The sequence below is a fragment of the Tyto alba genome, unplaced genomic scaffold, assembly GCF_018691265.1.
Source record: "Tyto alba isolate M040663 unplaced genomic scaffold, T.alba_DEE_v4.0 Super-Scaffold_1000006, whole genome shotgun sequence".
Taxonomy (NCBI): domain Eukaryota; kingdom Metazoa; phylum Chordata; class Aves; order Strigiformes; family Tytonidae; genus Tyto; species Tyto alba.
Window position 1 is genome coordinate 35,556,401 of NW_024881272.1, and position 16,688 is coordinate 35,573,088.

The 16,688-nt window shown below is 38.3% G+C and overlaps 1 protein-coding gene across 1 annotated transcript in view; it reads left to right on the plus strand.

Annotated features, from left to right (window-relative positions):
- Positions 1-610: 610 nt before the first annotated feature.
- Positions 611-16,688, plus strand: part of TNNI3K (TNNI3 interacting kinase) — an 86,238-nt gene continuing 70,160 nt past the window's right edge. The window contains exons 1-5 of the mRNA XM_042784752.1: positions 611-650; positions 1,283-1,391; positions 6,901-6,986; positions 8,526-8,623; positions 12,324-12,434. Of these exons, the coding sequence (XP_042640686.1) occupies positions 611-650; positions 1,283-1,391; positions 6,901-6,986; positions 8,526-8,623; positions 12,324-12,434 (444 nt within the window). The remainder of the gene's footprint in view (positions 651-1,282; positions 1,392-6,900; positions 6,987-8,525; positions 8,624-12,323; positions 12,435-16,688) is intronic.

The window sequence follows — 16,688 nt, forward strand, 5'->3', positions numbered from 1 at the left end:
AGCAGGCACCGAACGGCCGGCAGCCGCCTCGTGTCCCGCTCCGGCTCACGCCCTCAGCGTGACGCCCGGTGCGCATATGGCCGAACTGCGAAAAGGCACTGCACTCCCGTACGACGTGGTTTGCACGTGCCAAGTAAAACACCCAGACGCTCCAAAGCCATCCCCCAGGTTAGGGTACAGCTTAATGTTATCAGCTGAGATCATCTTTGGCCTCTCCAAACTGGGGACCCCCAGCACTCCTTGGGGATCCTGAATGTATGCTTGGGATTCAGCTTCTTGAATTCCTTTTTCTCTGCAAAACTGGTAGCAAGCTGCCAAATTACCTGCCTCCCATCGGTTTTGGGTGTTCAACAGATGAAAGCAAATGTTTCTGTTGAAATAAACAGTAGATTTTTAAGCAAGCTGATTAGGTACATTGATTATTTTTTCACAGTTGACAGCACAGACTGTTTTGTTCTATGTCATTGTTGCATGACATTCCATTTGACACAGGGTTTATTTTTAGCCAGAGACTATCAAAAGTATTTTTCAGTAGGACTGACACTGCTCTTGAACAAGGAATCATATTACTCTAAGAACTTTGCTGAAACAAAGAAGATATATTGGACAAATGGGAAACTATAAATCTAGACCAACCCAAACTTGCACTGGTAATTAATGTTGCTTTTTAAAATGCAATATGCCATACATCCATCTAAAAGAAGAAAATGATATTTCAGGAAATAACTCATTGCTAATTTACTATTGAGTTCAGGAGAAGGTATTGTATTGTTCTCGGTTTACAAGAAGAACGGCTTAACCCAAATCGCATATACCGTCTCTAGAAGACAAAAAGCTAGATAACTAAATTTCTTTGTGCAATTGTATAAGATCATATTAACTTAGATTATTATGTTGATTTAACTTGTACTTCGTGAGAAAAACCTTTAAACTTCCAACCTTTTTATGTTGTGTGTTTATGCTAAGATATAGGAAATGAGCTAACAAATGCAACCTGTGGTTAAAGTTTCCTCTTGCTCAAGTTAAAAATTTTTCTGATAAGGATTCATATGTATTACTTGCCTATGAAATCGGTATAGATGTGTCTATATTAGTTGCAGCAAGAATAGTTTAATAGCTGTAATATTTTAAACTTTCATACTTTAATATAAAAAGATATGAAACAGTGTGCAATTGGATCTTTAAAAAGCAAGCGCTTTGGTTACTGGGACATTATGATTTGAGATCCTGTTTTTTATAGGTTTTGAAGTGCTTTATGAATCACGGGTTTTTTTGTTGTTAGATGAATGGAAGAAGAAAGTTAGTGAATCATATGCTATAATCATAGAACGATTAGAAGATGACCTTCAAATCAAAGAAAAGGAGCTGGCGGAACTGAAGCATGTTTTTAGGTAAAATATTCTGGAAATCTGTTTATTAATTTATTTCAAACAAGTATTTTCTATTAAGCAGTATTTTCAGTTTCAGGCGTTTTCTTATGGAAGGAGTTTCTCACATATGGAATGCATGTTCTTTAATGTCTATTTTGGGGAATATGTCATTACGGTTGTGGGCTAGAGTCCCACAGCAGAGTACCAAAATTAGTGGCTGTTAATTACCAATGCCAATAGTTTACAACAAACATCTATATACTTTTGTAAATTAATTATCTTTAGTGGGATGTTTAATTTTGTTGTGTACTTTTCTAGTTTTGCTAATGTGGTTCTTCAGACAGGAACATTGCTGCAGTAACAAATTTTAAACAAACACAAAAGCAGATTATCTTCTGAAAGTGGATTTCAAATTCATGACTTTAATCACTTTCTCAGGACAGCACATGCTCACACCCAAGTTCACCCAACCAAGTAACATACTTCCATTTTCAATATCTGAAAAGATCAAATACAGAAAACATCCAGTTCATTGACTGAATAAGTGAAGGAAATGGTCAGGTAAATAATTTCAGACATCAAAACCACTTGAAAAAATAGGGAATTCTAATCAGAAATAAATCACAAGTTCAAAAAAAGCCAAATTGGTCATATAAATTATTCATCATGCTCCCTTTCAGCGAGCATAATTATCACTGTCTGAGCCTGTTAAATGAAAGATGACATTGGCCGTTCACTGCAGTATGCTGACCACTTTGGCTGTGCTCCAGTAAAATACTTCGGTATTTGCCTCATTTTAAGCCTATTTAGTAGTAAAACTAATTAACTTAACAAATTAGAGCCTGAGTACTCTTTATTTTTGATAAACAAGACAACCGAGTATATGGTAAAAGTGCTTAATTCCTGCATTAGCCAGAAGAACAAAGAAAAAATTATCTTCAAGGTTAGCAGACCTTTGGCAGTTCAGTTTATCAATCCATCTTACTGCCCCGCATAAGTCTCAATGACAGCCAAACTCTTCTTAGATAAAGAGCACTGCTCTTTCCCACAGAAGGCGTGGGAATTAATGCTACTGGTAACATTGCATTGGAAAGCCTTTTTTTTTTGGTCAGGCTTGACGAATCAGCCAATGATTTAATTTCCAAAAGCTGCCTTCACCCATGGGTAATGAAATCGGTCAAGTTTTGTGAGTATCTAAAATCCAAATATGGCCCATGTAAAAAATCAGTCTTGACTATATGAAAAACTTTTCTACAGCAGCAGTGGTTATTTTCAGAAGACTTCTCATCTCTGAAGTAGCAGAGGACTTAATAGGTTTTTTCCTATTGTTAAAACAAATCCATTTATTTTTAAAAATTAAGACTGAGAAACCAGATGGTTGTTAGAAGATAAGTCAAAGAAGGTAATTTGCCTGATGGAAATGAAATAAGTAGCTGTTAAAGTCCCTTCTCAGAAAGATTTGGAACATAAACAGGACAAAAGTGACAAAGCCTGGCAGAGGAAAGAACTGTCAGCATCCCCGTTTATACTTAGGGAACACATGCACAGGTCAATGGGTTATTGTCCAGTGCCATAAAAAAAGCTCTGTTGCAATAGTGAAAAGGAAATTTATAAGTAGCACAGCACCTGTCACTTCTTGGATAAATGTCCCTATTCTATTCCTATATCTCAGTGCCATTAGTGCAATAGCTTAAGCAAAAAGACCACCCTAAAATAAAAAGACATGATTTTGTTTCCCTAAAATATGCATTTCATTCTTAAGAAAGGAATGAATTAGGAGGACACATAGATAAAATTGGGCCCTGAGCATAGTCATTTGAGCTAGTTTTCATTGTCAATGTAAGCTTTTTCATCGCAGATTTTAGTACATAAAACTTTCTTTGCAATATTTTCCCACAAAAACATTAAAATTTTGCCAGTTTTCAAGAAGTCAAATCGTATTAAAATTGAGCATCACGAAGAAAACAAACTGAAACTTTTTTATTATTTTTCAAATGGGGAGAAGAGGAAAAGTTAAGTATCTAGCTAAAATGGTAACACCTGGATTCTTAACCATACATCAAGTACTAGGAATGTAAAGTTTTACTGTAGTTCCAAAGACAAAAATCGAAGCAGGAAACATGACTTTAGAGCATGACAATGTTCTGTGAGAGACTTGCAGAATTCACCCCTCAAACAAAGCAATCCCCCTCCAGTATGCAGTCACTGCAGTGCACCGGTACCTATGGTCGTCTGTTCGTGCACACCCAACATGCTACAGCAAAGGCAAGTTAACTAACAGGACTTGTTTCCCAGAACCTGGAACTTATTTTCCCTCAATTGCCCCTGAAGGAAAACCTGAGGAATAGGCGAGCCTTGTGTCACTGTCATTAGTCACAGTATGTCAGAGACAAATTGCACAAAGATAAAACAAATTTGAAGAATGAGATTTTATTTTTACTAAGCAAAACATTTTACACATTAGTAAAGTGGAAGTGGTAGATGAAGGGCTGTCACCAAACAAAGGTACACGTGACTATAATGTGTGAAAAAAATTGTCCCCCACAAAAGTGCTTTACATTTAGGACACTGAAAAATGACCTTCCTTAACATGTGATAGCATTCTAAGGACTGCATATGAAAATCTAGACTGATGTGACAATTAATGCCACTGAAGCACACAGTTTTGGCAAAACAAGTCCAATTTTTGCATTCATAAATAAATGCCATGCTCTAGTTCTATCAGGCCCGTATCCTTTACAAATCACACACTGTTCCTGAACATCCTAAAACTCCATATTGACAACAGGCAGCCAGGAGGCTCCATCAGAGCAGTCCTGACAGAAAAAGTATTTTCCACAAAGCTACTTTTCAAGAGGAACACCGAGCCAGAATTTCTCAGGAGGAAGATCTTTATTTTTTCCGCATTTAACCCTCAGCCAGGAGTTCGTTCGGGTGTCGCTGGAAGCCCGGGTGATTTGCCGCAGGGGAGCCCCTGGCCCCAGCTGCCCCCGGGGGGTGGGGGGGGGCGGCACAGGGTGCCCCGGCACGGCACGGGGGGGCCCCTGCCCACCGCCCCCCCCGGGCAGCAGGCCCAGGCCCCCGCGGCCCCTGCCCGGGGCTCTGGCGGTCGCTGCGCCGTTCCATAGCGCGAGCAAACCAACCGCCCCGCTGGGCCGGGAAGGGAACTTCCAAATTCGGGAGGCTAAGGGTGTTTCTTCCGAAACACAACCCAGAAGAATGCGGCGGCGCAACATTTCCAAATTAATTTGGTCGCACTTCATGAAAAAGGGTATGAACACACGGGTTTTGTTCCTGCTTTGTAATGATAACACGTATCGAACAAGAAGGATTTCTTTTAGGACAGACTTAGCAGAAGCAAAGACAAGTCTCTGGTTTGTCGGCATTTTAAATTCTATTTAAAGAATAAATTAGTGAAACATTTATTGAAATAAAAGGCCTGAGTGTCACCTTGCTTAGCAGGGGTCATCTTGCTAAGGGGAGCTTTGCATAGGTTTATATTTTAAAAGGTGAGGGAAGTATTAAAACCTTATTTTTAACTGTAGCGCCCTTAAGTATGTTTAACAGTGCTACTCACGTGGAATGGATTTACAGATATACAAATCTAAGTGTTCTTCTAAACCATGATCATTGGCATACTGATGCTGATTGAAAATAAAAACAAACTGCTAATGACAGAGCAAAATCGGCATTCTCCACAGAAATATTAATTGCTACAGGTATCTAAGTTTCAACAAATGTAATTGCTGAGGATGTTTGACAGAGCAGTAACAAGTCAATCTGTGCTAAAGGGAAACCATGAGACTTGACAACAAAAGCTAAAATGTTCAAGTATGGTAATCATTTAACAATCTGTAAGTAAAAATAGATAGAGTGATCATTTTCCTTCACACTTTTCAGAGGCTCTCTTCACTGTTTAGAAAATTAAAGTGACGATTCAGGCTTTCAGGAGTTTTTCAAGTAAAGCTATAATGCACAGTGAAAAAGGATTTATAACCAGAGGTGGGTACCGCTCTAGCTGTGGAGAGGTTACCACTCCCTCGTGATCTAACGGGCATTAACGACGTGAAATAAAGGTGTCCAGTCACATTGTCCACAAGCTTATACAAAGACACTGTTCATGTCTCTTTGTAAATCTAGAAGCATCTTTGGGTTACTATCCCTTCCCTTTGCTGCCAGCTTTTCTAGCTTTACTTTATGAAGAATGGAAAGTAATTAATTATAAAATTGCATAGGTTGTAACACTTTTATGTACGCACTTTTTTTTCTTGCTAAAAAAGAACAGAGCATCAAATACAAGTGCTGGATGTCTTTTTAATGTGTGAGACCTAGTATGAATCCTATGTAAGAGCTGTTATATTAGAAATGTATTAATAATAATTAATTCATTTTAATTATTCATTTCATCCTTGTGTGGCCTAGAAAGCACTATGAAATGTGGAAGAAAATTAAACATTAAATTGAGCTTAATTTTCTCAGCGTCACAATACGTGACATTTAGTTATCTGAGAATTTGAAGTGCAAACATGCCTTTCCTCAGTAAGATGCAAGTACAAACTAATATTGTAATTGCTTATATCAAGACCAGAAATACTTGACTACAAGTAAATGGGAAGTGAAGATGAGGATGTGTAAATTATTTTAAAATTCTATTTTATTATATCACATCCCAGTGCAATGCACCAAAGCAGAAAAGCAGTGCTGTCAGATCACACCAGGGTCCATGTTCCTACCGGTGCTTAAAGTAACAGTCAGTACTTGGTGTTTTGAGAGAGAGTGCTGCCCTGGGGGCTTCGCCCACGCCTTGCTCCAGCCCCCCCCGTCCTGCCCTCTCAGATCTCACACACGTACGGATCTTCTTAGGACTTAGTGTGCCATCAGAACTGCAAATCCTCAGCCAGAAGGGGAACTTCTGGAAAGATTACTTTATTCCTCAAAATGCTTCAGATATATTTTTCCTTTAATCATTGCCAAATTTTTGTCTGAGCTTTGGTTACCTTCCTTCCATGTATGTGCTTCCGCAGGGTTTTCATGTAAAGGTTTCCATGTATTGATTGTATAGTGTTTCTGTGATCTCATTTGGGGAACATAAACTTACTTTCTGAAAGGCTTATTCTGGTTATCCTTTTTACATAGATTGTGTGCCTCGAGTTCCATGCATGTCCTGCTCATCATTTTAGAAAGAATACATAGCTTTCAAAAATATTTCTTAGTTATTGTTGCATTAATAAACTGCTTTTGTATGAATTATACTTCTAAAGAGTCTTTCCTCTTTTCTCTCTAATTTAGCTGAATGTAGAATGTATATACTGTGACTGAACGACAGGATTGTTCAGAAAACAATAAATCTGGACTACTCACTTGATATCAGTAAAGTATTTTCAGATTTTCAGAGTGTAAATTCAGTATAAGTTTAGACCTGTGTCTCAAAAAAAGTACTTTGTGATTTCTCTTTTAATTTTTTTCCAAATTATTGATACTGTGCTAAAGGGTGAAAACAGTAATCATCTATAAAAATCTCTTTTTTCAGCTCTGATGAAGCCTTCTGCAAAGTCAATTTAAATTACCGCACAGACAATGGGCTCTCTCTTCTTCATTTATGTTGCATATGTGGAGGTATGTTTTTGAAATATTATGTTCTTTAAACATTTTATTTACATGGCTACTGATTTCTTCTGTCTGATAACTGTCAGGAAGATCATCTTTTCAGTGAATTTCTTTCTGTATTGTTTCTGCTGGCAGTTGGGTAAGCATCTATAAGCATTACTCTAAACTATTACCAAGGGTGTTGAATCGAGTTACACTGAACACCATTGTAGCCGATTCTGCGGTCCAAGAAAAGCTTTGGTTGATAACGTTTTACTACAGATGTTCAACTAATCCAAAATTACTTGCTATATGCATTAGTTAATCAATCCATGCTCATCACATAGTATTGCTCTACATTTTTGTATTCCGTACACGGTATAGACTTCAGGATAGGGACCTGGTTGTAGCAATACGTTGCCAAACATACGACACTTATTTTTCCAGTACAATGAAAATAGCTGTATTTTCTCTCATGATGCATAAAAGAAGAATAACTCAAAGGCTATAGTGACAGATATCAGCTGATGGGATTTTTGCTGATAGCAAATCAGAGTATGCAAGCAAAGAGTACAAGATGTCTTCTGGGATCTTTATAAAAACACACTCATGGTGGAATTTTCCACTCCAGTCCACACTGCTGCTCTGTTATCCACACAGTGAGTCAATAGTTCATGCACACACTTTGCACTTGTTATACAATTTTCAGCAGAAATTATCCAAGAAAGGCAAAGAGAATTTTACCCTAAGGTTTCAACTCTACAAACTACTTACTAATAACATGCATACACAATTTTCTCAGTCTTAGACGCTATCATTAAGGGGGACCTGGTCCTGCACTGCTAAACAACAAGTGGATCGTTGCTCTTCATTTCAGAGAGTTCAAGATCATGTCCAAAGATTACATCAGTACCTGGCAACATCAGGGGGGATTGGTGGGATTGTTGAGAGGAAGTTTAAGAAAGCATACAATGTTAATTAATTAGGTACAGTAGGTGAGCATGCGAAAGAGGGAGAGAAGCTATTAGATCCAACATTGTCCTTGATTACTGTCAAAATTATTTAGAAGGCAGATACATTTTTGGGGATCACCACTGTGCATCAGAAAGGTAGAAGTAAGGCTGCTTGCCCATGCTGACATTCATTAACATCCCTCAAAATGACTGTCCCTGGAACAATGTTGCGTAGAGGGCAAGAGCAGTGCTTCAGGTCTGCAAGGATGGAAAAGTTAAGTGTCTGAGAAACCAGAGATTCTGGAAGCATCTGCTCATTTATGAAGTACTCTGCAGCATGGTCTTGATGTTAAAAAAAGGAGTTTGCTTCTTTAGAAGTTTAACAAATCCTTATTATAGTGTGAACAAACATGGCCAGATCTGCAGCTGTCCTGGTGGATAAGTAAATGGTGCCCAATTCCATTGGGAGGTTTCAGGAGATGTCTTTTATGACTTGCCTCAGATCAGCAGATGAGCTACTTATTTCTCTTTGCTTTCAAACTCACACAGAAGTTTCTTGCTTCATCTGTACATTCTTTTCAATAAATGACTTTGTTTTCCAATTTTCATCATAAAGGTAACAAATCACACATTAGAACTCTTATGCTAAAAGGACTGCGCCCATCCAGATTAACAAGAAATGGATTTACAGCTCTGCACTTGGCAGCTTATAAGGTAAATTATTTTGAATAGAACTGATGAACAGAAATCAGAACTGAGCAGCTTATTTGTCTAAACTATTTAGTTGAACTTGCTAGTTACTACTTCTGATGAAAATATAAATTTCACATTTATAGTGCATAAGAAAATGACCTATAAAGAGCCCATGCACAGGAAATCAGCATGTGCTTTTGCAGTGTTTTTTTACATTAGGATATGATATTGCTTTGGAAATATTGGTTAAATCATACAATGCAACTCAAGATAGAGGAGTGTTCTTTTTATTATTGTAGCTACTAATAGAAACAATCTCAAAGGATCTTATTTTACGATTTCTCTCTTTTTATTTGCTTTTTTGTTGTTCCTCCTCAAGACCCATTCTCAGCTTCTCTTTTTTTTTTTATTCATTCTCTTCACTATTATATTTATCTTTTAAGAGTCAACAATATCAGTAGCAAGGAATAAATTGGATAAAGATAGCATTTTCCTAAAGACTTGTTATGATTCTTATTTTGAGATGGAACATCTTAGAAACCTCATCCATGTATAGACTAGCCCCGAGAGCTTTTTAGAGGGAACTCAGATCAAATGTAGGTATCATATTCTAGACTGTAATGTTCAACCCTTATATGTCCCATAGGTGCCACAAGGTCATGGCAGCCTCTTTCTTCTGCAAAGGTCTCATGGCAGATACCATTTTGATTTGCTGTATGTGCAAAGCTGATAGAAGGTTGAGCAGGTAGGCACCTGTGTGCCACTCTTGATCCATGAGTGGTGTTCTTCACTCTGTTGCAAGAGGACACAGGTGTGGTAGATGGTCTTTAATCCAAATATCCATTTCCAAATGCAGCAGGAATCATCACAGTCACAGTCATTCTCCTCCAAAAGCTCACCCGTGGAAGAGGAGATGGTTTGCCTTCTATTTGGAAATAATCTGATGATTAGAATGTTTGTCCAGAGAGAAGAGCAAAGACTCTCTTGGAGAGAATTCAAAGTGACATTGCCAAACAGCAAGCTGTGGCTGCCCTGGAGCGAGTACGCCATCAGCTTTCCTGTGGAAATGATCAGGGGGCATTCAAATGGGGAGCGTGAAGGGAAAGCCTACCATGGGTTGAGTAATGACAGTATTGCCTGGGACACGTGGTGTACAGTCATCAGTCTTATTTGTGCAAGGAAGACACTGACCCCAAAATGTAGCAATGTTTTAGCTGTTGTAGAGGAGAGTAGGAGAGGAAAGAAAAAAGAGAAGCAAGCAACAGCTTGTGTAATTTTATCTGAAGGTGGGAAGAAACACACTGCCCTATTTCCAGTGTTTGCTATGAACAAGCTAAGACAACTTCCTGCTCTAAATGCTGGATTTCATGAATCCCATCACTGGAACTCTGACGTTGCCCCGGGTGTGTTAAGAGAGGTGGTCATTAAGTAGGCTGAAGACTCAATCATGGAGCCTGGTACCTAAAAGTTATGAGATGCTGTGGATGCTGTGGATGCCTTATGCTCTGCAGCTCCATGGCTTAACTGTGTATTTGCACCATGAGCTACCTTCCTCTTCTAGACACTATAATGAGACACTGGCCCAGGGTGCCCAGAGCAGCTGTGGCTGCCCCCTCCCTGGAAGGGTTCAAGGCCAGGTTGGATGGGGCTGGGAGCCCCCTGGGCTGGGGGAAGGGGGCCCTGCCCGGGGCAGGGGGGGGCACTGGGGGGGCTTTGAGGGCCCTTCCAGCCCAAACCAGCCTGTGATTCTACAGTTCTATAATATGAGCACTTGCTATATCTTACATTATGTCTTGGTATTCCTATGTTAGTTTAATTTTACAACCACTGGTACCAATTAGCTATGCAAGCTATAAAGTGATGACAATAATCAAATCTTGTACATTATGGGATGAAGTGATGGTTTACAGCAATCATAAAAGAAACTTTCCCCCATGCGCCAATAATTAGCCAATTGCCTAGAAGAATTTATCTGCCTTTCTTTAATGCTAATCTCAGTAAATGGTTTCTATTTAATAATTTAGCTGAAAAAAAATTTCCTTCCTCTAAAAAGACTTTTATAACAGATTTCTAGGATGTTTTCATTACTTGGGAATAGTTTTGATTTTGCTATCAAATCTTGTTTTGTCTGTTTTTCCCTGCACTGTAAAGTTGATGAATCTTTTGCATCCACTTAGGCGCAAAACTATATCAGCAATTTACTTAATCACTCAGGTCATGTGATACAATCTTTTTCAGGTTGCACAAAGCTAAGCAAACTAGTGTGAATTTGGGGATGTTAAATGAAATGCAATATAACATTTCTCCCATAAGCGACATTTTAAGACTTCAAGATTTACCATGAGTTACCCAATGACAGTTTTTGTTGTATTATAGTTCTTTTCTAAGTAAAATATAAAGGAGCCTACAGATAACTTAGAAACAAGAAGGCAATGTAATTTGAGATAGGGCAACTTCTTGTGAAACTCCTTGACTACTTCTTATCTGCAATCAGAATTTTGTATGGAATTTCATAAGAGTAAAACAGAACTAGGACAACTGGACTGAATCACTAATTAGAACAGATCATTTCAAGATAATTCAAACTCAGACTCTCTTCCCAGGATGCGTAACATCCAATCCATTATGCAACCAAGTACCATGTTTCAAGGTTTAAAACTATTTGATGTGAAGTGATATAAACCTTACTGTCCACTATTACCAAAGAGAAATTCCTAATAGTTCCTGAAAATAGGAAAAACATTTCACTATGAACAAAAGTTACGCTTCCACATATTTTAACTGCTGCTTCTCTGCCACTGATTCATTCTTGCCCTTCTTTCAGTATTTGCTTTCAATGAGGTCAAGAACAATAAGGACGTTTGGAGATTTTAACATCTCTTTTACCCTTGAGTTATGTGCATTTCTTCATAGGAAACAACGAAAATTAACTGGGGAGGGCTCAATATCTATGGGCTGAATGATGATGGAAGGCAGATCTCCAAGAAGGGAAAATTATAATAACTCTGGCTGGTCCAGTTAGAACAAGTGATGGTGAAAAAGATGGCCTGGTTTCTCCTGAGAGTTCTGTCACTGCTCCCAAACAAATAATTTCACTTCTCTGTGTTTAATTTCAGTATTTGTAAAGATTATCAATTTATTAATCAATGGTCCTATCGCCTGGGCATTATGACTCTTAATGTGTTTCTCAAGTTTATTTATATTTCTATCATTTGGTAGTGCCCATTGCTGTTGTTATACGTGGAAGGAGCTGTAGCAAAAATTGTGTTCATGGCAGTAAAGAAGAGAAAGGGTATGAAAATTAAGCTCATAGTTCAGAATTTGGCACACATGCTACATATTTATCCTGGGAACCTCCCAGGTGCCCTTCTTCTGTGTTAGGTACTGTAATGTTTTGACATGCAGAACAGTTTGCATGAGCACTTAATGTGTGAGCTTGGAGACTGAGAGATCTTTAAAGACATCATAAAATCAGAATAGAAACTTTTTCGAAAGATACAGGCTTTAGTATATCAAAAGAGACACTTCTGGTGCCCAGGACAAATCTCTCCATTCCTTTCCTTGCACTCTTGTACTCCTGCGGTGACAGTCATATCCTTTTCTTGAAATGCAGCAGTGTAATAGCTGGGGCGGCCTAGACACGCACAGCTCTCTGTCTCCCTGCCTGCAACTGTTAGAGCTGTGTCCCAGAAATAACAATTTTTAAATGCATGCCTTTTAGGACAACGCAGAACTTTTAACTGCGCTGCTGCATGGTGGAGCTGACATTCAGCAAGTCGGGTATGGAGCTTTGACAGCCCTTCACATCGCCACAATCGCCGGCCACCATAAGGTGTGTTTCTCCTTTTCCGTACTGGGAATTATGTGAGTGCTAATATTAGCAGATCATCTTATTTTAGATGGTTGTCATTCAAAACAAAACTCAGAACTGGTTAAGTAGAGCTTAATTTTACTCATTTTATTAATTAATTATAAATTTATTAATTAATTTTATTTATTTATTTGTACATTTTGGGAAAACCACATCTGTGCATATATTTTCTACATTGAACAAACATGCACAAAGGGCACTGATCTGTTTGGACATCTCTCACCCTTATATAAATGTCTTTAAAGTCTTGGCAGTAAATGGCACTGTTTCCTAAGTATCAGAAGTGTTAATCAATAGATACATGATAAAACACACTCACTCATATATGTCAGGATTTCTGAACCTGGATATGGAGTGAGGCTCCCACATACTGTCTTTCTGAGTGTGAAGGAAGCGCAGTAAAAGAGTTTTATTCCCTCTTTTAGGTGTCACAGGCTCTGCTTCATAGCTCTGTGATTTTCACTTCAGAAAGGGAGAGAGGTTCTCGGTTTAGAGCTATTTTGTACTTTGGATTAGTGCAGAGAAAACTGTTGTCAGGGTAAGTCTAGCGTGAACCTCGAATATCCATATTGATAAGTCTCCTATGGGTTGGAGGCTTATCAATATGGGGAGCAGAGGAAGGAAGAGGGGGATGAGATTCCCCAGATACCCACAATCAGACCCTTCCCTTTCTAGACATGCTGTCAGTCATGAATCTGTTTTCTTATCATTTACCACCTCGGTTCAGTCATTTCACACATCATCTCATTTCTGTCACCCTGGCAACAGCTCATTCGGTGTAATTTATTTATTTTTTTAATCTCTTAAAGTACTGGGTGTGCAAAATTACCTTGGTAATGAAGGGTTTATGACTGCAAACGTACTCATGAATTCAGGTACTTTGCTTTTTATCTCCTTTAGGTCCATTAAGCAAGCAAAGATTTTGTCCTCTACTTGAGTAAAAGTTCTAACTTATATGGTGTGCTGGACTAATTCATGGAGACAGAAACATCATAATTCCTTAAAGAGAGATAATCAGCAAGAAAAGCAAGGAAAAATAACTGAGTACAAAGAAGGACATATAGGTGATATTACTTGCTTTTACACTAGGAATTTAGTTGTGCATCTTAGGCTCATTCAAGTACAAGGGTTTGACTGGATGACTAGAACAAAGTGTTTGTACAGTTTTCAATAGAAAAGAACCTCTATGTATGTTCATGGCAAGACAGTATACTTATCTTGTGAACTCCCAAATTACGACAGGAACTGAACTTACTGAAATAAAGAAAGCCATCTCTTCTGATACATTTTCAGTCAGCCAACTTGTACACACACATACAATTTACATATGCATATAGAAATAGTTACATAATTATATATTGAAAGAGAGAAAAGACTTTTTTTGAAACATGAAGTTTTGTTGGAATTCTTTTTTGTTGGAAATATCTTTAGAAATTTTCTGTACTATCTCAAGAAATCTGCTAACATTTGAATACCTAGTCTGAGAAACCATGAGGCTAGCCACTGCAGTTCAGCTGAGGAAGGGCGATACTTCTTAATTTATGCAGTTTAGATTTTCTTTAATTTATTGTTTCTGTTTAATCTGAAGAAATTATCAGATCTCTGGGTCAGTAACAATATTCTAGAGTTTCTGATTTATTTGGCTTTCAAAGATGCCAGTAGATCCCTACTGGAATTTACAGCCAGGATTTTAATTTCCAATTAATTACGTATCTGAATTACTTTGAAGCTTTTGAAAATTGCACCAGGCACCCTTTGCAAATTTTTGCACTTAGTACCTTTGAGTATTTCACCTTGTGTGTCAACTGCACATATACATAGATAGAGGCAGGACCTAATGACACAATAGCCATCACAGGGCTCAAAATTCTTTGGAGTCTATGGACACTGATGCAAATAACGATACCAACGGTAAAGTAGTCCCTGGGAGAAACAAGCCATGCATTGCAAATACAGCTCTGAACAGCTTGCACACCAGCACTTTTGCAAGTGCAGGTTAAGACCATATACCCTTAGTAAATTTTCTGCTATAGCTTGGCTGCAAAAGGCTGCTTCATTGTGAGAGCGAAGGAGGCAGAGATTTACTGGAGCAGCAGTTATAGCAGTAGTTGGTGTAATGAGTGCATGGTAAATCCCATGATGGGGAAATGTGCCCCCTTCCTCATGGAAATATATGCTATGCTGTTTCACCCTCTGACGGGATATATATGTGGTGTATGTGTATATGTATGTGTATGTGTATGTGCATGTGTATGTGCATGTGTATGTGTATGTGTATGTGCATGTGTATGTGTATGTGCATGTGTATGTGCATGTGCATGTGTATGTGTATGTGCATGTGTATATGACACAGATGGTGACAACCCTGCGTTACCTGAAGAGTCTGCGTGTGTGAAGAAGGTTAAGCTGAAAGAAGGTTAAAAAAAACAACGGTTGATCACACCAAAGAACTCAATTAAAAGCTGTTAACCTTCAGTGTTTCAGTCAGCAGCTCCAACAGGGATCAGGGGACGAATCAGTCTGTAGCATCTGTTTAAGGCAGTGCGTGAGGAGGCTTGCTAGCAGGGAAGCTAACTGTTTATATTCTGAAGGTCAGCTCTCCAGGTGGGAGAACGGGGCTCCTCGCCCAGCAATGAGGCGGAGGGTGAGCAGGGATGGGGGTGTTTGTGTTGTAGCATTACACAGGGCATCACATCGTTCCCTTCAAGTACACAGACAGCTCTTCTTATTAGCTTAATGGAAACCCTTCCTTGTGTATCCTATTACTAAAAAAACAGATAAGGAACCACCATATCTAATTGTTCTGTGCAAGAATTATAATGGAGATATTAACCAGAGCCCGAACTCTTCAATGAGTTTTTTTTTGCTTTCATGGACTGTGTATTTAATGTTTCCTCTGTGGGAAATACAAAGTACTCTTCTCTGCATTGGGGTTTCAAGTAATTTTTAAAATGTCTGAGCCTTGTCCTGCAAATGTCAAAGGAAGGCCTGCTGTTTGTCTCATGTCTTTAGCTCCTGATGAGGTTACTGAAAAGTAAGGGTGCTCAAAATCCAACAAGGATAAGACCATTAACTTGATAAGAAATAACTTATTGTGAGTGGTTTTGAAAAGCCCCTTATCTCTTCCTTGGGAATGATCAGATCTGTATCAGAAGTATTCTCTATAAATGGAGTGGGAATCTATATAACTCATTTGGTTCACCTGCTGGTCTGGGGACCGAAGATTTCTAGTCCAAGTGCAAGCTTTCTCTTTCCTTCTTTATATAGCTTTGAAATTTTCAGTCAGCTTAGAAGCTCCTCTGCTAGATTAAATAGCTTATTTTGTCCACTATTTCATTAATATTAATGGGAATATGGAATAATTTTTTCAAGCCCCCTAAAAAATAGAATAAATTTAAGAAATAAAAAATAGATTTTTGATCATCTTCCTAATTCCAATAAGATAAATAATTATTTACACCATTAAAAAAAGAAATAGCAGAGGAATACACACCAATCTATGCAACACAGTCTTTTCCTATAGAAGAGGACTGACTATACTTAAGACAAAGAGAGAGGACTGTGGAAAAAATTGCTTTGTTCCCCATTTCCCTGAAGAGTCAGCCTATGGCTTTCACTCCATCACCACACCTGAAACTAATAGAGTGATCAGTTCTCTAAAATTAGGTTACTGAAGGCCGTCAGCATCAATGGGATGTTCCAACTCATTTGAGCCAGTGTGGTGTATAAGTATTTCATGTGCCCTATGACTTAGTGCCATATTTTACTTCACCAAAACTGTGCTGTTTGCTTATTTTATCTGCTAATGGAAATTGCAGTTCTCAATGGGAAGAATGAAAAATTGCTGTGAAACTATAAAGCTGATGACCATATTAAAAACATCACCAAATAAGTTTAATAAATCTCTCATTAAGTCTGCTATTTTGAAAACATTAAATGTTTCCAGCCCAGAGTGGTCACTGCTAAATAAATAATGCATGTGGCTCATACACATTTATGTGTTGACCAATATTATCATGTTGGAAAACCAGTATCATTGCCTATTTCATTTTGTAAATGGAAGTTGTCATTCTGAGATCACAACATCTACGGACGTGTGAGCTGGACTGAGGGCTGAAGACAGGATGAATCAGTGCTACTTAATTTTTGCAATCTGCAAACCTAAGAATCTGAAGTGTGAATGTGTTTGTAACAAGGACCAGTTGGGGAAAAGGG